The sequence below is a fragment of the Hakea prostrata genome, chromosome 8, assembly GCF_041222555.1.
Source record: "Hakea prostrata isolate BN-2017 chromosome 8, UWA_Hpros_2, whole genome shotgun sequence".
NCBI lineage: Eukaryota > Viridiplantae > Streptophyta > Magnoliopsida > Proteales > Proteaceae > Hakea > Hakea prostrata.
The window spans coordinates 44,886,960-44,909,242 of record NC_142607.1 but is presented as its reverse complement, the minus strand read 5'-3'; the positions used below and the strand labels follow the sequence as shown (position 1 = coordinate 44,909,242).

The 22,283-nt window shown below is 35.8% G+C and overlaps 1 protein-coding gene and 4 pseudogenes across 1 annotated transcript; all 5 read left to right on the top strand.

Annotated features, from left to right (window-relative positions):
• Positions 1-72: 72 nt before the first annotated feature.
• Positions 73-1,126, top strand: LOC149008128 (protein LURP-one-related 15 pseudogene; annotated as a pseudogene).
• A 2,875-nt stretch (positions 1,127-4,001) lies between these two features.
• LOC149008127 (protein LURP-one-related 10 pseudogene) lies at positions 4,002-4,912 on the top strand (annotated as a pseudogene).
• A 1,588-nt stretch (positions 4,913-6,500) lies between these two features.
• On the top strand, positions 6,501-7,437 carry LOC149008126 (protein LURP-one-related 10 pseudogene; annotated as a pseudogene).
• A 1,993-nt stretch (positions 7,438-9,430) lies between these two features.
• On the top strand, positions 9,431-10,670 carry LOC149008125 (protein LURP-one-related 15-like). Its single transcript, XM_089166745.1, has 3 exons — positions 9,431-9,748; positions 9,836-10,063; positions 10,166-10,670. Exons 1-3 carry the CDS (start codon positions 9,503-9,505, stop codon positions 10,310-10,312), a joined length of 621 nt encoding a protein of 206 aa, XP_089022871.1. The 5' UTR covers positions 9,431-9,502; the 3' UTR covers positions 10,313-10,670.
• Positions 10,671-14,949: 4,279 nt separating this feature from the next.
• LOC149008124 (protein LURP-one-related 15 pseudogene) lies at positions 14,950-15,773 on the top strand (annotated as a pseudogene).
• Positions 15,774-22,283: the final 6,510 nt, after the last annotated feature.

Genomic DNA, 22,283 nt, shown 5'->3' with positions numbered 1-22,283 from the left:
AGTAGCATAATATTTCTCTTCTGTTTTATTTTCCAATGGAAACCTAGGTCAGCTTCTATCTCTGCCGTGGCCATGGCTGAGTCCTCCAACCATCCACCGCTCAGCAACCCCATCTCCATTGTTGCTTCTTACCCTGTAGATACCATCGTTAAAAAAGGTTTTAACCTTCGAAGCAGACAACTTTTCAGTTGTAGACATCAATGGCACAGTCATTTTTGAAGTGAAGGCTTTCAATTTTAGTCTTCACGGGCGTCATTTTCTTCTTGATTCCAATGGCAATCCTGTTAGGATCGAAACCGAAGAACAATCGCACAACAAAGAACCAGAAGAAAAAGAAGAAAAAAAAACATACAACACAACATTTTTGGAGCAAAATTACATATTTATACTAAAAATCCTACCCAAAATACATGTAAATCAATTACACTGAAATAATTTTTAACGTAAAGCGAGTGAAGGCCGAGTTTATACAAAATCAGACCCACATAATAACAAATCCCCTTCTCTCCATGCAAATAGAGGTCCTGAATCTGAAACTTCCTTTACAGTATTACAAATATCTTTTTATTTGGAGCTAGATATTTGAAGCTATTCAAGATATTTCAATGAAGGGTGTTTTTTATTCTTCTTATCAGATACTAAGTATGCATTATAGATGGCAAGTGTTCAAGGGAGATAGCAAAGATCCGAAAGATCTCTTATTTACTGTAAAGCAGTCTTCTTTTTTTCAATTAAAGACTGAACTTGATGGGTTCTTGGGAAAGGTCAATAATTCCCAAGAGCAAGTTTGTGATTTCAAGATCAAAGGGAGTTGGTTTGAGAAATCTTGCACGATCTATATTGGAGACTCAACTAATGTCATCGCCCAACTAAGAAAAAAAATTCAAACAAGGATGTGATTAATTATAAGTAATCTTAATTTTGTTGAGGGAACAATATCAGAATAGATGAATGCATGATGGACGGAAATAATTTGTTGATGTGCAGATGCATAAGAAGACAACTACTCAAAGCGTGCTTTTTGGGAAGGACAATTTTCTGGTGACTGAATTCAAATGTGGACTATGCTTTCATTGTTTCTCTCATTCTTATTCTCTATGCAATCAATGAATTAATCAAAGAGTGAAGCATATGATGCATACCGGAAGGCAAACGGGTTAACAATCTCAAATGTAATCATAGGGAGTGGTTGACAAGGCAGAAAAGTGAAATTCTAATACGATTGTTGTTAATAAATTTGGAAACGATGAGCAAGAGTTATTTGTGTATCCTTTGAAGGCCATGATGTTTTACCTTCTAAGTTGTGTGTTTCACCCAAAAAAAAATTCGTATATATGTTTATGTTGATGTAAAATACAATTAATTTAATTAAACTTTATCTGGAACAAGCTATTTCTATTGTTTACCATTGCAATTGAAAGCTCATTGCTATTCTATATGGTTTGTGGATAATACATCTTTTGGTTTTTAATTCTAATGATAATTATTTTGATTACATCCTCAGATATTATATATAATTTAGGATAATTTTCATTTAGACCTCCCAAGGTTTGTTTCAAATCATTCTTATCATCTCCACCCGAAAAAAAAAAAAAGAAAAAAAAAACTCCATGGTGACTAGCTAAAATAAATCAATTAAGGACATATTGTTCAGAGGAGATAGCAGTGACCCTAAAGATTTGTTATTTACTGTAAAGAGATCTTCTTTGTTCCAGTTTCAAACTCAACTTGAAGTGTTCTTGGCTAATAATATCAGAGAGGAAGTTTGTGATTTCAAGATCAAAGGGAGTTGGTTACAGAGATCTTGCAATATATATAGTTGAGATTCTTCTAATGTTATTGCCCAAGTAAGCAAAAATTAGTTGTTAATCTTAATTGATTTTTTGAGTAATTAATATTAGAATATCTTATTGACAGAAGGAATTAATTGATTGATGTGCATATGCACAAGAAATTTACAGCTCAAAGCTTCTTTTTTGGGATGGATGATTTTATGGTGACTGCGTATAAAAATGTTGATTATGCATTTGTTGTTTCTCTCATTATTATTCTAGACGCCATAAATGAATCGAGTAATAGAAGGACAAATTCTCGTAGAACAACAGGGGCAACATGAATTAGAGGAGGTAGAAAAGCTAAATTCTTTCGTAATTCTTGTTGTGATTCTAGACTAGAAATTGAGATAGAAATAGAGTAACTAACATGCAAGAATTTTAGTTGGAGAATTTTTCTCCCGTAATTATATGTGGTTGTCATTTGTATATAATTTTTTATTTTATTAATGTAAGATTGTATTAACTAATTTCTAAATTGCATGAGATCATATTATTTCAAAAGATATTAAGGAGGATATAGATGTTTTTGATTAATATGTACTATTTTTTTGTCATGCTTTTTGCAGGATGTAGCAATTTTTTATATAGAAGTCTTAAAACCAAGGAGGTCTCAAATTTAAGCCTTTGGGTTTATACAGATCCTCTCCCCCTCCTCTACCTAGATCTTATGGGCCTTCAATCCTTGTGACTGGATTATTATAATCTTAAAATTTGAATCTAAATTATCTTAGTCTTGACCTCACAAGGCTGAGTTGGGTTACACCAAGTCAAACACTCAACTTCAACTTGACTCCAACAATATAATTCACCAAAAAATAGTAAGACACCGTATGAATTCACATTGTTATCCTTTGATTATCAAAAATATCCTATTCGATGGTAGTAGCTGCCAGGCAACGCTAAGCTGAGCCAAATTTCGAACCTGGATAGGCTAAGTCAACTTTCAACCTATCCCAAGCTAGTGCCAAAATTTTGAGCCTAGATACGCCAAATCAATATTCAATTTAACCTGTCAATGTAGGATTGGTAAAGTGGTAGAGATCCATACTTCTCAATGAAGAGGTCATGGGTTCAGTTGTTGCAAACAGCATCTCCCCCCCAAAGGATGTAATCAAGGTGAGCGCAAACTGGCCCGGATGAACCTCAGCTTTAAAAAAAAAAACCCAAATTAGGGCCAAATTTAAATACTTTAGGACTCATGGCTGCATTTGGGCCATTGGGGCCAAATTGTGCCAAATATGATTGGGTTTTTTGAAGTCATGTAACCTTGAACATCGTAATATATCTCTGACCTTAACTATAGATCGAGTTGGCTTATTCAAAATCAGGTTGTATTCAAAACTAGATGGTTTAGAGAAGGGGTATGGGGAGGGAGGAGAGACTATTACATATGCAACTAAGACACCATTTGTTTACTGGAATAAAGGTAGGATGGTAAAAAGGTAGTTGAAAAACTAAATTTTTCCATAAAATTCAAAAGTGTAGCTAGTTTGATTTATGAAGTAGAAAAGTTGGCAGATATGCTAAGGTAGCTTGCTAACTTTCTCATCCCATGTCTTTCTAAAGCCCTACAAAATATATGAGATTTTATAAAAAAAAATGTGAAAAACAACAAAGTAGGGCGGACATTTAATTAACATTTTTTTTAGAGAATCTCTTCCTTTCCTTCTCTCCTCTCCCGTTCCATTATCTATAGAACTTACATGTTTATTTTGTCCCACCCTACCTTCACAAACAAACGATGGACGCTTAAAGAAACTTCAACCCACGATCTCATTAATAAATTATATCGATCATTGTCAATTGAGCTAACCCCTTGACGTCTGCTTAAAACCTTGTAAGGCTTTGTATACGTGGTCTTTTCTGAAAATAAAAATCTAATTCATTAAGGGCATTTTGATTCGCAGCATGCCACAGGCCATGCATTTGATGTTGCAAAGGAAGTAGATATATATATTTTTTCGGTGCTGATCACATGTTTCAAATAAGATTCATAATGCCGTGAAAGGAAGAAGTTTTACATGATTCATGAAGAAGTTGACCAGAGAATTTCCTAATCGTTATAAAAGCCTTCATTTGCTTGCATTCCCTTTCTGTCATAGATTAACTCACCTGATATATTTCTAATAGAAACTCAGCTGCTTCAATATCTCCGCCGTGGCCGTGGCCATGGCTGAGCACTCCAACCATCCACCACTCACCAACCCAATCTCTATTGTCGGACCCCAATTCTGTGCACCTTATCCTATAGATCTCGCCATCATCAAGAAGGTTTTATCCTTTGGAGAAGGAAATTTTTCAGTAACAGATGTCAACGGCAACATCATCTTTAAAGTGAAGGATGTTCATTTTAGTCTTCACGAGCGTCATCTTCTTCTCGACGCTAATGACAATCCCGTTCTCTCTATGCAAATGAAGGTCCCAAATCTGAAACTTTCTTTAAATTAAAACAAGTATCTTTTTATCTAGAGTTAGATTTTTGAAGCTTCGAAATATTTTAATGAAGTGGGATTTTTTATTTTTCTTATCAGATAATGAGTATGCATTTAAGATGGCAAGTGTTCAGGGGAGATAGCAAAGATCCGAAAGATCTTTTATTCACTGTAAAGCTGTCTTCTTTGTTTCAATTAAAGACTAAACTTGATGTGTTCTTGGCTGATAATACCCAAGAGCAAGTTTGTGATTTCAAGATCAAAGGGAGTTGGCTTGAGAAATCTTGCAAGATCTATATTGGAGACTCAACTAATGTCATTGCTCAAGTAAGAAAAAAATTGGAACATAAATATGATTAATTATAAATAATCTTAATTCGTTGGGTGATTAATATTATAATTAGATGAATGCATGACCGACGGAATTGATTGATTGTTGTGCAGATGCATAAGAAAATGACTGCTCAAAGCCTGTTGGTCGGGAAGGACAATTTTATGGTGACTGTGAATCCAAACATGGATTATGCTTTTATTGTTTCTCTCATTGTTATTCTCAATGCAATCAACGAAGCAAAGAATGGAGCAAATAACACAAACGTAGATACAACTGCGTTAATAGTGGGAGGCATAATCCTTGGGAGTTGACGAGGTAGAAAAGTGAAATTCTAATATGACTATTATTAATAAATTTGTGAGTGATGAGCTAGAGCTCTTTGTGTATCATTTGAAGGCCAATGGAGTTTACCTTCTAAGTTGTGTTTCACGCAAAAAAAAATTATATACAATGTTTCATTAATGTAAATTAAAATTAATTTTAAATAAATTTTATCTAGAAAATACTATTTCCGTTGTTTAATATTGCAATTGAAATCTAATTGATATTTTGTGTGATTTTTCTAAATGTGGGTAATATCGTCTTTTATCTTCTTAGTTCTAATGGTAATTATCTTAATTACATCCTCAACAACCTTTTATATTTAATTTTGGGGTAATTTTCATTTGGACTCCCTAAGATTGGTCCGAATTATCTTCAGTTCAAAAAAAAAAAAAAACATGACACTTTGCATTTGCCTCCAGTAATATCTAGGAAAATCAATTAATGACATATCATCATTATAAGCAAAATACTCTTATATATAAGAGATTGAGATATTACATATGCCATCAATAAGGGTTGAACTCATGATTTCTTCACTAAGAGATGTTGGTCTTACTAACCGAGTAACCTTGAGATGGCCTTAATAATTTTTTCAATTCATTTCTTCAACTACTAACATTGGATGATTGCCATGTATAAGTGGATCCAACAATAAGAATTATAAAAGCAGAAGTATATATATAAATATAAATTATTTTACGTTCTAAGATTTTTAGTGTTCAAATTTACAATTTCAACTCCCCTGCTAAAATCCCTTCCCATCCCAATGGAACCTAGCGTGAAACTCTTAGGCTGCGTTTGTTTGCTGGAATAAAGGTGGGGTGGGAAAATTCTTGAAAAATGTGTAGATTTCTCATTTTTCCTTTAAATCCTAAAATGGTAGAGTGTTTGGTTGCTTGGGGTGGGAAAGTGGGAGACAAGGTCTGCTGATGTGGCAGTTCAACTTTCCCACCCCATGCTATTTTAAAACCCCACATATTTGGTAGGATTTTGTGGAAAAGTTGGGAAAAGTAAAAAGTGGGACCCACCATACTTTTCACAAAACCCTCCTTCCTTTTCCCTCACCCACACATGTGGGACCCACATGTTTTTTCCCACTCATTTTTTCCCACCCCACCTTTACAAACAAACGCAGCCTTATTCTGCTAATCTGCTCGAACCCTTTTTTTCCTTTTTTTAATATAATAGAATCGTCAAAAAAATCCCACAAAAACCCTAATATAATTTGTTATTAAACCTTAAAGAATAAACTTTGGTAAAATTACCAATATGCTCCCACTGTAATGTGCACTGGTTTTTAAAAAATAATTAATATAGCAGAATTAATCCATTGATGTGTAGATGCTTACGAATTTCCAGCATAAAGCTTTTTTACATGGTGACTGTGTGTTATATTAAATTTTGATTACGCATTCATTGTTACTCTCATTGTTATTTTGGACGCCATCAACAAATCAAGCAATAGAGGAATTAACTCTATTGGAACAGCAGAGAAAAGGAAAATTCTTTTGTACTTCTTGTCATCGTTCTAACTAGAAATTGAGAATAAGTAAAGAACTAGAGGATAAAACTGCCGTGGACATGGCTGAGTCCTCCAACCATCCACCGCTCAGCAACCCCATCTCCATTGTAGGACCTCAATTCTGTGCTTCCTACCCTGTAGATCTCACCATCGTTAAGAAGGTTTTAACCTTCGAAGCAGACAACTTTTCAGTTGCAGACATCAACAGCACAATCATCTTTAAAGTGAAGCCTGTCAATTTTAGTCTTCATGGGTTCATCTTCTTCTAGATTCCAATGGCAATCCCCTTCTCTCTATGCAAATAAAGGTCCCGAATCTGAAACTTTCTTTAAATTATAACAAATATCCTTTTATCTGGAGCTAGATATTTGAAGCTATTCAAGATATTTCAATGAAGGGTGTTTTTTATTCATTCTTCTTATCTGCAGATACTTGGTATGCATTATAGATGGCAAGTGTTCAGGAGAGATAGCAAAGATCCGAAATATCTCTTATTTACTGTAAGCAGTCTTTCTTTTTTTCAATTAAAGACTGAACTTGATGTGTTCTTAGCCAATAATACCCAAGAGCAAGTTTGTGATTTCAAGATAAGGGAGTTGGTTTGAGAAATCTTTCACGATCAATATTCGAGAATCAACTAATGCCATCGCCCAAGTAAGAAAAAAAAATTCAAACACGGATGTGATTAATTATAAGTAATCTTAGATTCTTAATTTTGTTGAGTGATCAATATTAGAATAGCTGAATGCATGATGGACGGAATTAATTGGTTGATGTGCAGATGCATAAGAAAGACAACTGCTCAAAGCATGCTTTTTGGGAAGGATAATTTTATGGTGACTGTGAATCCAAATGTGGATTATGCTTTCATTGTTAATTTCTCTCATTCTTATTCTCTATGGGATCAATGAATCGAAGGGTAAAACATCAGATGCATACCAGAAGGCAAACGGGTTAACAATCTCAAATGTAATCATAGGGAGTGGTTGACAAGGCAGAAAAGTAAAATTCTAATATGATTATTGTTAATAAATTTGGAAGCGATGAGCAAGAGTTCTTTGTGTCCTTTGAAGGCCATGGAGTTTTACCTTCTAAGTTGTGTGGCATAAAAATGTCTGGTTGGATTAAGTCAGGTCAAACACTCAAACACAGCCTTGACTTTAACAATACCCTTAACAGAAAAGAAATAAATCAACGTCGAACATTAAGCTAGGTCAAGTCAAACATTCAACCTAATCTTAGCTACTTCAAGACCATCATGGCCCGCCCCGTTGGTGCCAAAATTTTGACCTTAGATACTTTGTGGTTCTAGCCTCTAGGTGGGTTTAGGCTATTAGGGCTAAATTGGGTTGGGCTTTTTGAAATTATTTCAATAATCTTAGACGCTAACTTTGACCTTGAGGGTAAGAAATTGTTACATACACCATTATAGACATTTTCAATAATTTTTTATGAATTTTTTTTTTCAATAAGAGATATGTTAGTCATTGTGAACTGAACCAACTCTTCGGTCAAAGAAGACCGTGTTTTTATTAATTTGAATTGAAATTTACATTAGATAACTGCAAGTCCAGGGAAAGAAACTTCGCCGAGATATGGTCTTTCGCTGGTTACCGAAACCAGCGAATCGGCGAAATCTCGGCGAGATTTCACCGATTCAGGTGAAAATTTTATTTAAAAAATGAATACTCTGGTGTCTGGTCTGCGCACTAAAGCTACAGTTTGCTTTACATTTAAACTTTATCTCTCTTCATTTAATGCTTTATCATCTCTCTTCATTTAATATCTTTACACAGGTACCACGTGGTTGTCTTGTGTTTTCCTTTTTCTTTTTTCTTTTAATATTTTAAAAGCAAAGCTGGTTTGAGTCTTCAGTCTTCCATTCTTCCATTCTTCTGCAACTACACCAGCGAAGTAGAAGTGGAAGAGTCGGTTCCGCGGCCGCTCCGGCAGAGGTTGACATGCGAACAACAAAGCAAGGAGATATTACTATACTTCTTCTGTTTTCTGTTCTTCCAATGATCTTGTAAACGTGAAGGCTGCAGCGAAATCGGTAGACTCCGGAGGATTTTTGAAACTCCGCTCCTTGGTGATGCTTTGAAGGGCTGTGAGAGAAGTTGAAGAAGATGGGCTAGTGGTGGTAGCGAACCGGGCGATGACACCTCGTTATCCCGAGCCATCGGGTCGCGCGCTTCTCCTCCTCCGATCTCCTCTGCGACAGCCCTTACCTGACGGTCTCATCCAACACCTCGCCGAACGATGCGCCGTTACCACCGCCACCACCCATCATCGACTCGCTTCTAAATCCTCCGTCGAGAAATCGGTATCTCGCCGTTTCGGTTAGAAATCGGAATCCGCAAAATCGGCGATATCCGCAGTTCGTTCGCCCGGTTTCGTTTCGCGGCGAAAGATCGCCGATATTTGGCGAATCGGAAATTTCTTTCCTTGACTGCAACATGTCACAGGCATGCCTAGGCTTGTTTGCTTTATTGCTTATGCCTGACAAATGGTTGATCCCTTTGACATTGCTGACAAAGTAAATACGGTGTGAAAAATAGAATAAGAAAACAACTTATGCTTAGTTGAGGAAATCTTGCCTCAATCTCAAAGAGATGTTAATTGGAGTAAGAATTCTGATGTGTTACTTCATTTCCATTGTTCATGTCATATAAATATAATACATCATTGTAACTATAAGTTGTAACTATAAGATGCAACTAAACCCACTAACAATAACCCCACATAAAACAAGTAATAACAACTGATGAATTAATGCATTAATTTATCATTAAAAAAATGATGGATTAATTCATAAAATAATAAATGACTACATGATTCATGATGCCGTGCAAGGAAGAAAATGGTTGATACGTGAGAAATCAGAAGTTTTGGTGAAACCACGAAGAAGTTGACCATAGAATTTTTCTAGTCTTTATAAAGCCTTCATTTGCTTCTTCATTCCCTTCCTGTCATAGAGTAGTAACATACATATTCAACTTCAGTTACATCTTCTAATAAAAATCCAGGCCAGCTTCTGTACGTCTTCGCTGTAACCATGGCTGAGCCCTCCTACTATCCACCACTCTCCAACCCTATTTCTGTTGTCGGAGCCCAATTTTGTTCTCCTTATCCTGTAGATCTTGCCATCGCCAAGAAGATTTTGTTAGCCGGAACCAATTATTCAGTTGCAGACATCAAAGGTAAAATCATCTTCAAAGTAAAACCTACCCCTTTCAGTCTTCACGGGCATCATCTTCTTCTTGACGCCAACGATAATCCCCTTCTCTCCATGCAAAATAAGGTCCCGAATCTAAAACTTTCTTTGACATATATCTTCTTTATCTGGAGTTTTTCATGATGGGTGTTTTGTATTCTATCATCTTATCAGATATGGAGTATGCATCTGAGATGGCAAGTGTTTAGGGGAGCTAGCACAGATCCAAAAGATCTCTTATTTAGTGTGAAGCAGTCTTCTATACTTCAAGCGAAGGCTGATCTTGACGTGTTCTTGGCTAATAATACCCAAGAGCAAGTTTGTGATTTCAAGATCAAAGGGAGTTGGCTTCAAAATTCTTGCAAGATCTATATCGGAGACTCAACTGATATCATCGCTGAAGTAAGTGAAGAAAATCAGAAATTAGTAATATTAATTTTGTTGAGTGATTAATATTAGAATAGATGAAGTAATGATGGAAGCAATTGATTGTTTGTTGTGCAGATGCATGAGAAAATAACTGTTCAAAGCATGCTTTTTGGGAAGGAGAATTTTATGGTGACTGTGAATTCAAACATTGACTATGCATTCATTGCTGCCCTCATTGTTCTTCTTGATGCAATAAATCAAACAAATAATGGAACTGTATAAAAGGAAGAACAAAAGTAATTCTACTATAATTATTGTTATAAATGTGTGAGCGAAGAGCAAGAAGTCTTTGTGTGCCCTTTGATGGCGATGGAGTTAATTTTACCCAAGTTGTGTTTTACCCAAAGAAATAAATTTGTAAATAATGTTTCAATTGATGTAAAATACAATTAATTTAAATTTTATGTAGAAAAGTTATTTCTGTTGTTTAATATTGCAATTGAAACCTGATATTTTTTGGAAACCTTAGTAACTAAAATAAAGACTAATTATTGATGATCTTTATATTATAATTTAATTATTATTTTTATTTCTTTTTCTTTTTATTATCATTAAGCTCTTCTTTTTTTCTGGAACAATAGTGGGCATCAGTAGTTTTAGGCAATGTCTAAGATTGATTAATAATTTCAAAAAGTTATAAAAATAAATAAAAAGAGCATCAATAATCGTCTTTTCATTAAGCTTCTTTATTTAAATAATGATATGACATTTTTGTATTTTTTTTAAAACAACCTCAAAATAATCTTATGGTTTATTATTATTTATTCATCTCATCAAATTCTGACTCAATAGAATTTAAAATTACAAGAATATGAAGGGAAAAAATTAGTATTTCATATAGTTTTTTAAATAAAGTAATATCATTTTTTGGCTTCTTAATTTTAATGAAGGGTAAAATAGATATTATATATCTAATCTTAAGAGCCTCTTATTACCATTAGAAATGAGAAAGCATTGTAATTTCATAAAACACAAGGTCCAATACATAATTTCATTATAACACTAAGGAGTGTCAATAATTATATCCATTTTATTATACCCAAATCCAGCCATTTCGATCACCCAATTAGGTTGGTGTAGTGCAATGTTGCTTGTTTCAATTGTGTTCCTTAGCTGAAAAATGGAAAAAAAAACCCAGCTGATTGTCACTAGGAACAAGATGGAACATTTAAATTCCTACATTTTCAAAATTTTCCTAAAAAATAAGAACTTAGTTTTCAGATTGGATACGTGTCACAAATTAAACCGTATGAGTTGAAATTTTCTTCTTCTTGTGAATGTAGGATCTTGACTCAATTAATGTGGTACAACTGACTGAACAAGTATTACCTATAAGAAAATTGATTGACCATTAATTATACCATTTATTATAATGATTAACTTGTTTATAAAAAAAAGATCACTTTCTTGGTTTTTAAAATTTATATGAAAATAATTTCCTTATTTTTTCGATTACAAAATTATAAAAATGGATGAATCATGGAACTAATGGTGTGTGCAAGAAAATATGACACAATCAAATTGGAAAAAAAAAAAAAGTTAAGTTTCAAATGGTTTGATTTGTTAATTAAGAATGAACAAATGTCACACAACCAAATGTGTGGATTGAAAAACTGTCCACTCCATGTTGATGGAGGATTCAAACTCATGAGAATGGGTGAGATCAAGATAAAATAGTAACAAATTCTTTTAAGATAAGACAGAAGAGAGAATGGAATAAGGTCCTGTATTTTGCGGGATGGCCTCGGCTTTAGAAGGTAGACACCCTTGAGAATGGGGCTCACGACTTGCTTGAGAGTCGAATAAGAGTCTAGATCACCTTCTTTGACGGAGAGCATCAAAATAGGGGTGGAGCCAACTAAGTAAATATTAAAAATGGTAAAAAAAAATTAAAATCCCAGTGGGCTCTACCTCTATTTCTATTGGTGATCCAAACTTTCGAGACAAGATCCCTGGATTATGCTAATTGAATCAACCCCTAGATTCTGGTTTTTTAAATTAATTCAGCAACATAAAAATAGTTTTTTAATTATTTTTTTTAACTTGTTGATTAAAATATATAAAAATGGGATGAGTTATGGAACTAATTGAGAACATGTGTGAACTCTTAAAACATAAAGAATATCCCATTCTTCTCCATGGATTTAATTGGTGGCAATCTTCGTGAGGAAAGCTTGAAGTTCTCTTCAGAATGTTAGCAACAAAATCAATTCTTAGGGAACTTCACTAGAGTATAATTTCAATCTGTATTGACTCCATCTGATAAACTCTACTTTTCCTCTCACTCCTTTCAAAAATAAGATACAAAGGGAGTTTTGAATGAAGTTTAAATCTTTGCACTATGGTGTTACGTACGAAGTGCTAAGGATGATGATAATCGTTGTTATGCAAGTAAGCTTTCGTTTGCTTTGCATGGGAACTTTGCACAAACTTTAACGTCCACCATTCATGGTAGGGGACATTATATACTTTGTTTTGACAGTATAATTCAGTCTTAAAACCTATAAAAACATCAGTTTTATAAAAAGATATGCCAGATGTATTTTTTAAGTATGAAATATATTTTACCTATTAGTTACCATACGATTTTTGCATTTTTACCCTAAATGATTTTTTGCACTGAGTTTTGAAAAATAGAGAAAAAAAAAAAAAAAAAAATCATGCCAAAGAGAGTCTTAGAAGTATTGGTTTTGGCATTCCTTGGGATTATCTAATCATTAGTTTTCTAATGGATGAGTAAATATCTTGTAATCATTGTTTTGCATATTTTTTTGGTTTTTTTGTTTAGTGCAATCCTTTAGTTATCCAATTCATCAACTAGACTCCCTATAAGTAGAAAATATATCAATAACACCCCCTGTCATTTGGAAATCACATTTACGTGCTGATGTAAGCAAGTTAAACTTTTTGAAAAGATAAGAATACTTTTAAATGAAAAACCTTATGTTTGTTCATTTTCGTCTTCCTCTACCGTTTGCAACCACTCTTCTTCCATTTTTGTATCTTCTTCATGATTTCTAATTTCTCATGAATATTTATTCTCTTGCCTCTCCTTCTACATTCTTCTTTCCTTAGGATGTGTGATAATATTGGAAATAGATAAATAAAAACTAACGGTGTTGTAATAGGGGATCAAACTGATAAAACGGGTAACTCGAAGATAGCATTAATTTAGGGAATAACTTAGGCGGAGGTGTTAAGAACTTCCCCCTTTTTATTTATTTATTTTTATTATTATTATTATTATTATTATTATTATTTGTTCAAACTTTGGATGATCATTCAATTTTGGGTTTACAACCTATTAGATGGAGTTGGTCATCTAGGCGAGGGTGGGGGACAATTGGGTTGGGGTTTTTGGGGGGGGGTTCCCCCCCCTTAAAAAAAAAAAAAAAAAAAAAAACTTAAATTTAAAAAAAAAGCTTGTAAGTTTGATGTAACTCTGCCATATGTTTCTTGCCATACCTTTCTACCAGAAAGAAAACTTATCCAAGAAATGTAAACTTCTAAAGCTTCTCAAATAATATTTTATAACATTTTAATCATTGCAAATTATTATGGAACACATTTTTCTGTCTTTCTTTCTAGGTAAAAGCAGTCTTTTTTTGACTAATCTGGAGACTAAAAAGTAATTAGCTGTATATATTTTCCTTGAATTTACATATATACCATAATACCAATCGATTGTATTGATTTCACAAGTTCCAATCACTAGGACTAAATGTGACCCTTTTACAAATTACTAGGGTCAGATATGTCCCAATAAGGTATTGAGTTGGCTGATTCCGATCCAATTACCGGTTTTTGTACACAATTGACACCCGTAAGCGGGGGTGTGGATCATGTGTTTTAAGATGTAAATAAAAAATTAATCAAAGAAAGTGTTTTAAGAATCATTAAGGCATGTATGGTATTTCAATTTGATGTTGACACGAATGATTTGCAAAGTTCAGATTATCTATTCCTACATGTAGAGAACTTTACAATTCTCACACCTTTCTATCATACCCTTAGAAGGAGGGTTCACCTCTAAGCAATGATAACGTGACTAAAAAGTCTAAGATGAACTCCCCTCCTAAAAAACAATTCCATTGGAAGTCTTGCAAATGTACTATGATGGGCTTTTGCTGGGTAAGTTCCGTATGGGCTTTTAGTTATTGTCAGCCCAACTATGGCATTATTATTTTAGTTTTTTTTGGGAACAGGTGATTGGAATACGTAATTCAAAGGGTAAAATCTAGATGCATGAACTCCGGGGGTGGCTCAATTGGCAAAAGACTAACGCCTCTATGTAAAATGTCAGAATTTAGATCTCTCCGGCCAAAGGCGAAGTCCCGCATATATCAAGTATATAAAAACTCATTTAAGGATGTGGTCGAAATGTGCATCAACTGGTTTAGATGAATCTTTGATCCCCTCCCCTGCCCCAAAAAAAAAATAATCAAAATGCGAGACTCTTGGTGCAAGATTTGGTGGATCATAATTGTACTCTTGCAATATTAATTTTGTTGATTAAAGTTTTATAGTATTAATGATTATTGGCTTGACTTTTTCTAAATGGACTTTATATTTAATAATTAATTTTTTTGACAGTATAACTCATTCAAATCTTAGCTTATTTTGTTGAGAAGACGCCAAGGATAATGATCAAATTTTCTTTGAGCAAAGAAAGAAAAAAAACAAATCCAATCCCCACCGGAAAAGAGAAGTTTGACTAAGGATATAACCCTTTAAAACTTGGGTTTTCGGATCAGGAAACATTGAAAAAAAAAAAAAAAAAAACGATTCTCTCTTGTTTCTGATGGGTTTTTGCGACAGAAACCAATTTCTGTGAATTGGGATCTTCTCTGCAGTTGAACATGGCTCTTGAGTTCTCTGACTATACCCAGTTGTCCAGTGGTGTTAACATTGTGGGATCTCAATTTTGTGCTTCTTGTTCTCTACGTTTCTCCATTTTAAGGGTAGTTTTGCGATCCTCGACTATAATGGCAATGTCCTCTTCGAAGTCAAGGTTAACAACTCGAGTTTTCATGGCCGTCGTGTTCTTCTTGACCCCAATGGCAATCCCTTGCTTTCCATGCGTAAAAAGGTCGTTCTGAAATGAAGATTTCTTCAAAATCTAGATTCTGATTGCTTAACGTTCAAATCTTTTTAACTGCTTTGTCTTTTTTTTTTTTGTTACTTCCAGATATTAAGTGCACATTGTAGATGGGAAGTGTTCAGGGGAGATAGCTGGAAACCTAAAGATCGGTTATTTAGTGTAAAGAAGTCTTCTTTGTTTCAGTTCCAGATAGAACTGGATGTGTTCTTTGGCTGCTAATACCAGAGAGGAAGCTTGTGACTTCAAGATCAAGGGGAGCCGGTTGAAGAGATCCTGCATGATTTATATTGGAAATTCTTCTTATATTATTGCCCAAGTAAGCAAAACTCACCCCCCCCCCCTCCAAAAAAAATCATTAGTTAGTTAATTAGATTGTTACCAGCCTTAATTTGTTGATTGATAAAATATTAACAGAACCAATGAATGAATGATGTGCAGATGCATAAGAAAAACAAAGTTGAAAGCTTGATATTTGGTAAAGAGAATTTCATGGTGACTGTGAATCCGAAAGTTGATTACGCATTCGTTGTTTCTCTGAATGTTATTCTCAAAACGATGCATGAAAATAATAGACGAAAATAATGACGACAAAAACCATGCTGCCAGTGTTAGAGCTGTGATTGGAATTTTATTTTCCCTTTTTGTATATAATATCCTTTCCAATTGTAAATAATGTTCCATTAAATCTCAATTATGGTTACTCATGTATTATAGTTTTGCCAACAGCATTAGATCTTCCTCATTTCCTTCTCACCCCTAATTTTATTTTCCTTTGTTTCTCTTAAGTACATTTAAGTAATTCCGTATAATTCACAGGATAGTTTAAGGGTTTAAATAAAATAAAGATAATTTGGTAGTACTTAGCAACTAATTTGGTGAATGTGTCCATGAAAATCCAACTTCGGGTGTCATTAGTTTCAAAAATAAAGTAGGGTTTCAAAGTTTAAAGGGCTTTGTTTTGAGGTGGTGAGGCAATTACTCTTATTTTTATGAAATAGTTAATCAACAATTAGAATTTAATCAATAAACTTATAAGCCCATTAACACTGAAGGGCCCTTAATGCTTTTAACAAGAAGGTTAGAAGCAACTCTGCTTCTCTTTGTTGTGGCAAGCTTTGGCATACAACCTGCTACAAGCTTTGGGCTCGAAGTCGAAGACACAGATAGCACTTGTTGAATCTCCCCCTGAACATCTGCTAGTTTCTTTTCGATTCCCATTAATATGGTTAACCTCTTTGTCTTTTATTTTTTCTTCTTTTTCCAAAAATGTCTACGCGGGTCTCTGGTTGTTTTTTCTGGCCTTTTGCTGCTGCAGGTTCGCTGGCAGGCTGAGGGAGATCCCCCTAGGGGCCATGGAGCTGGGAGGAGTGATTAATACCTGGTAAAGGAGGAAAGTCGGTGAGCTTGTCAAAGACCTGAGAGGACATGCGATGGCATCCATTTCTCCTGCACTGGCACTATACGAGTAATGGTTCATCAACCTGTTTATTAGGACATTTAATGGCCCCTCTTGTTAAGACCACACACTTCACCTGTGTAACTACAACCTACCCATTTACACCCCTCCACTCCCTAACCACCCATTTTACCTACCTATAGAAGCAACATTCATCTGTCCTTGTTTCTAAAAGGGGGTAATTTTCTTCCAAAGTAGATTTACAATAGTTCACTTTTCCCCTCTGGTATTATGGATGTTGTCTTTTGAATCTTAATCCGCCTGTCATTGTTAACAAAAGTGGAAGTTTCTTATTGCTTGAAGGCCCAGTACGTCGTTGCTTCTTCTGGTAAACTGGTTATTTTACTGTGATCGTTTTTTCTTCCATTACTATAAGGATGAATAGACAAAGTGGATGTGTAAACCAGAATTACCCTCCATTGAGTCCTCCTCCTTCTGTTGGTCCCCACTCTGCTGGAGCTTACCGTCACCATACCAGAAATTTGGAGGCTAGAAAAGGTGCTGACGCTGACTCATGGAAGGCTGTTGAACCTTCAGGATGTCAGCCACGCCAACTGAATGTGCAACAATGTGAAGGTCTTTCCTCTTGCTTTGTTCGCCATGGGTCTGCACTTGGCTTCCCAAGGGAACTCAGCTCTGTCACTAGGATTAAGCTCACGGACCTCTGGTCTTCTTTGGGAGCCACCTCCGTTTCTAGTACGGGAAGGGAAAATTTCAAAGTTATGTTTGTTTCTGAGGAGCATCGGAACCAGGTGATGTCTATGTCCCCTTGGTGGAGTGGCAATTTTATTCTGCATTTAGCTTTGGATCCCTTACCTAAATGCAAGAAAAATACACTCCTGCCACCAATTGTTATTTGGATCCAGCTCTTAGCTACTAGAGCTGATCACCTGTCATATGAAGGGATCCTAATGGTTGCTGCTAAAGTGGGAAGAATTCTTGAGGTTCAGCTGAACCCAAGAGATGTTGGGTTGTCGAGCAACACTACGAGAATTAGGATTGTGTTTGATATCAACAAGAAGGTGCAAACAAAAACAACTTTCAGGAATTTTAAAAATGAATGGATAACATTTGATGTGAAGTATGAGTCAAAGTTTTGTGTTTAAGATGTGGGAAAATCTCCCACCAAATGGGTTTTTGCAGAAGGTATGAGACTGAGAATTCCTCCCCCCCCCCCCCCCTCGTGATGATGCCTTACAATCAAAAGCATATGAAAGGGTGCTGGCTGAACCATTGGCTGGGGGTTTTCCAAAGACACTTTCAACCAAAAGTATCAGAATTTGATGGCTCTACTGAAGGGTTCTATAGCAATTGAGAATTTTGAAGAGGAAGATGATATTGAAGGGATACAACTTGTACCCGAAGTGCCTAATGCTGAGGATCTAAACTCAGGCTCAGATGGTGAATGCTCGACAAATAGTCAAGAAAAAGGTAAAGTGGCAAAGCTGGGAAAAGGGAAGGCTTCACAACAGTTTTACAAACAACAAGGAATCTTAGGGGAAGGAGATTCACATGCTGCTGACACCGGTTCAATTTCAGGGGTTGTTTTTATGAAAAGTGCAGTTAGAATCGATGAAGAAAACAGGATGCAGGAAATAAAAAAAGGCAAGGCACTCAGTTGACCTTACAGCTCCTAAAGGATAGACAAAACGAAGTTGAAGTGATGCTCAAAAGCCACATTGAGGCGCAAGTGAAGATGAGTGAGGAAAAGTTGATGAAGGAACAAGAGGTTACCAATCCGGTTTTGTTGAAGCTGATAGAAAAAATCAATGGCTTCTTCTGCAGTAGGGGAGAATGGAAGCAGGGATGGAGCTTCTGAAAAAACTAGTAAAGAACAGATGACGGATGGCTCTGAGATGCATGAGGGACAGCAGCAAAAGAATCTAGTGCCTGGAGATGAAGACCGAATTCTATTTGCATCTGACCCTGGACCCAATCAGCTTAAAAGAAGACGTTTTAAGGAGCTTTCGACCACACAGAGTGCTCTGGCTTCACTTTGTTTCAACCTAGACCAAACTCTACACAACTGTTCTGAACCTATAACTGTATTTTACCAATTCATATCTAAGATGGATGTTCGTCATCAAATCTTTGAGCATCTCCACAACTTGAGCGCCACCAACCTAGACAAGCTATAGATGTGCAGTCCTTTGGGAGCAACACTGACATTCAGCCACTGAATAATCAGGCAGAGATTAGGACTCCAGCTTTTATGGCCCCTCAGGTATTCCCATATCACCTATATGCTGAATTTTTTGACCAGTGCATCGTCTATTTTATGTTGTTAATTGTTGTTATTCTTAGTTGGTTTAAAAGCTGACAGTCACTTCTATAACCATAGTTGATAGCTTGCTTGAGTTTCTCTTACTTTTGGCTTCCAAAAAGCTGTAATAAAATATTGATAGGTATAAACATACACTTGTTTGTTGTATTCTGCTGTATGCCTAATTTTCTGTTCTCTCCTATATTCCTCGGTCTTTTAGCTAAGACCAACTGCAATTTCTGATCTAACTGCTTGCTCTTTTCGATTTGAATAGGACACTCTGACTTATACACTACTAATTTCTCCACACTTAACCATTATCCTTTGGCTCCCTTTTCTATTGGGCCTTGTGCTGTCACTCTTGGCTATATCCACTGGATGTTCTAACCTTGAAGATTGCTAGTGCTATCTGTGTGGAGCCCTCTCTCTCTTCAAAATGCAAATATTGTCTTGGAATGTGAGGGGTATAAATGGAAATTTTACAGTTCATTGCCTTTCTAAACTTATCAAGAAATATCACCCAAACTTGATCTTCTTGTGTGAAACTAAATGTGGGGATCATGTGAGTTTCATGGAGAGGAAGAGGAAGTTATTCAATGAATATTCGTCTATTGGTTATACCAACATTGAAGGGGTGAAAGGTCTGAAAGGGGGTCTTTGGATTATTCAAAAGAAAAGTACTGGATGCACACTCTTAAAGAAAGAAGAATCCTTTTTGGCTATCAATTGTGCTTTTGAAGGAAAATAGTGGATCACAATTTTCATATATGCCCCACCCACCTATGCTACCCGAAAAGTGTTCTGGATAAATCTCCTAGCCTTCATCCAATCCCTGAACAAACCCTTTATCATCATGGGAGACTACAATGAAGTCATGAACCAGGATGACAAATTTGGAAATTTGTTCAAACCATCTCCTGCTCTACCGGCTCTGCAAGACTTAATTTGTAGTTTTGATCTGCATGAAATCCTTTTTCCAAGTTTACCCTTCACTTGGTCAAATAAACAAAAGCCCCCCAACTTAACCAAAGAAAAGCTTGACAGATGTTGGGCCTCACCCTCCTGGATTGCCCTGTTTTCTGAAGCCAATTTCAAAAAACTACCGACAACTAGCTCGGACCATAATTCAATCTTTCTTTGCTTGGCTAACAATAAAATCTAGGGAAGGAAATTGTTCCATTACCAAATGGCTTGGCATTGTCACCCACTCTTTGAAAATGCAGTCGAAAAAGCATGGATGTTTTTGGGAATATCGATAATATTTTCTACAACATCTCTAAGGAAATTGAGGTACTTGAGAGTCTGCCTGTCCCGGATTGGGAGGTGATCAAGATGAAAAAAATAGGCCTTCTCTATGGCACTCGTAGCTAAGGAACAGTTCTAGTTCTAGAAGTCAAGAAGCAAATACATCAAGGATGGGGACAGGAATACAAGGTTTTATCATCTTTCCTCTAAACCCCATCGTCATAAGGGTAAGATTGAAAACCTGGAGCACAATGGTAGACTAATAAGTACCCCCTTTGAAATTGCTGAGCTTTTTCTTATCATATGCAAAATTTGTTCTTGTCCTCAAACCCATTGGACCCTTTGTTCATTGAATGCTTATTCCCGAATAGAGCCAATCAGGTCAATCTCGAAGGGATATCGAGGCCACCCTCACTGGAGTAAATCAAGAGAATTGTTTTCTCCTTGGACCCCTTTACCCACTCCACACTCCCTTTTGGTGTAAATCACACCCTTCTATGCTTCATTCCCAAAAAAGACCCTGCAACGTTTGTTGATGACTTTAGACCAATTAGTCTATGCAATGTTTGCCATAAAATAATTGCAAAGCTATTGGCTCGAAGACTTAAGCCACTTTTGAAAAACTTCATCTCTCCGTGTCAAGGGGCTTTTGTGGAAAATAGACAAATTTCGGATAACATTTTGATAGCCCAAGAAATCTTCCACTTCTTGAATAAAACAAAAGGAAAGTAGAGGTATGTGGCTCTCAAACTTGAAATGTCTAAAGCCTATGATAGGGTAGAATGGAAAGTGTTACTCAAATCTTCGATTTTCTGGGGTTCGAACAAAAATGGTGTTCTATGATAGAGTCACTAATTTCTAGTGCTTCTTTCTCCATTAAACAAAACAGTAATCCATTTTCTGGTTCTCTAGAACCCGAGGATTGTGTCAAGGTTGTCCACTGAGCCTGTACCTCTTTCTATTCATAATGGAAATCCTCTCTAGGTTGTTGAATGAATATAGAAGCCTCAATCTTTTCAAGGGAATTAAGATCGCGAGAAGAGCCCTTGAAATTTCTCATCTCTTTTTTGCGGATGACATTTTTCTTTTTTTCCGTGCGGAGAAGGAAGATGCTTTGGCCCTCAAAGAGGTGTTAGAACTCTTCTCCGACATTACTGGCCAAGAAATTAATTTTGAAAAAAGCAGGGCTTTCTTTAGCAAAAATGTGGCTGTTAGTGAGAAAAAAAAAGTGATCTTATCAACTTTGGGCATCAATGAAATGAAAAAGGATGCAATTATCTAGGCTCCCAGTTGATACATGTTCGATCCAAAATGAAGAACCTCATGTTTGTAACCAACAAAATGAAGAAAAAATTGGCTATGTGGAAAGCGGCAAGCCTATCCTTTGCAGGAAAAGGGGTATTACTACAATCAGTTCTTCAAGCACAATCCTTGTTTCATATGCAATGTTTCAAGTTCCCAAGAACGTTGTGCAAAGAAATAGACTCATCATGTCAAAAATTCTAGCTAGGGAATCCAACAAAGGAGAGACAACTGACGCTTATCTCATGGGATCGATGCTGTCAGCAGAAAGAGAAAGGAGGATTTGGATTTTAGAAAATGGAAGATATCAATAAGGCTTTGTTACTAAAACAAGGATGGAGAATGCTCCAACACACTGAAGCATTATGGGTACAGACACTGAAGGCGAAATACTTTCCAAACACTAAGGCTTTCGATCCCAAGGTAATGAAGAAAAAGGGGTCTTGGACTTGGAACAGCATTTGTGAAATCCTACCTACCCTCGAAAAAATGGTCTAGAGGAAGGTAGGAAATGGAAGGACTACATCATTTTGGTTTGATCCATGGATAAAAGAACCGAGTGATCGATCTTATTTAACACTGAACACAGAGCTGTGGGCAAGGACCTCATCAATCGAACAAGTGGCAGTCAATCATCTAAACAGGGAGTTACTCTTTCCTCAACCTTCCCAAGTTTACGGCATTTCCAATTTAACTCTGAATAATGAACCGGATGAGTGGATGTCTCTTATTTCTAGTAATGGTGAGTTCTCTCACAAACTGGCGAGGAAAACCTTATTACAAATAAGAGGTATGCCAATATCCAACTCACTTAAAAGATGGTGGG

Coding starts and splice junctions, on each gene's coding strand:
- LOC149008125 (XM_089166745.1), top strand. CDS start 9,503: ATGGCTGAGCCCTCCTACTATCCACCACTCTCCAACCCTATTTCTGTT. Junction 9,749..9,835: donor TTCTCTCCATGCAAAATAAG/GTCCCGAATCTA, acceptor TCATCTTATCAG/ATATGGAGTATGCATCTGAG. Junction 10,064..10,165: donor CAACTGATATCATCGCTGAA/GTAAGTGAAGAA, acceptor TTTGTTGTGCAG/ATGCATGAGAAAATAACTGT.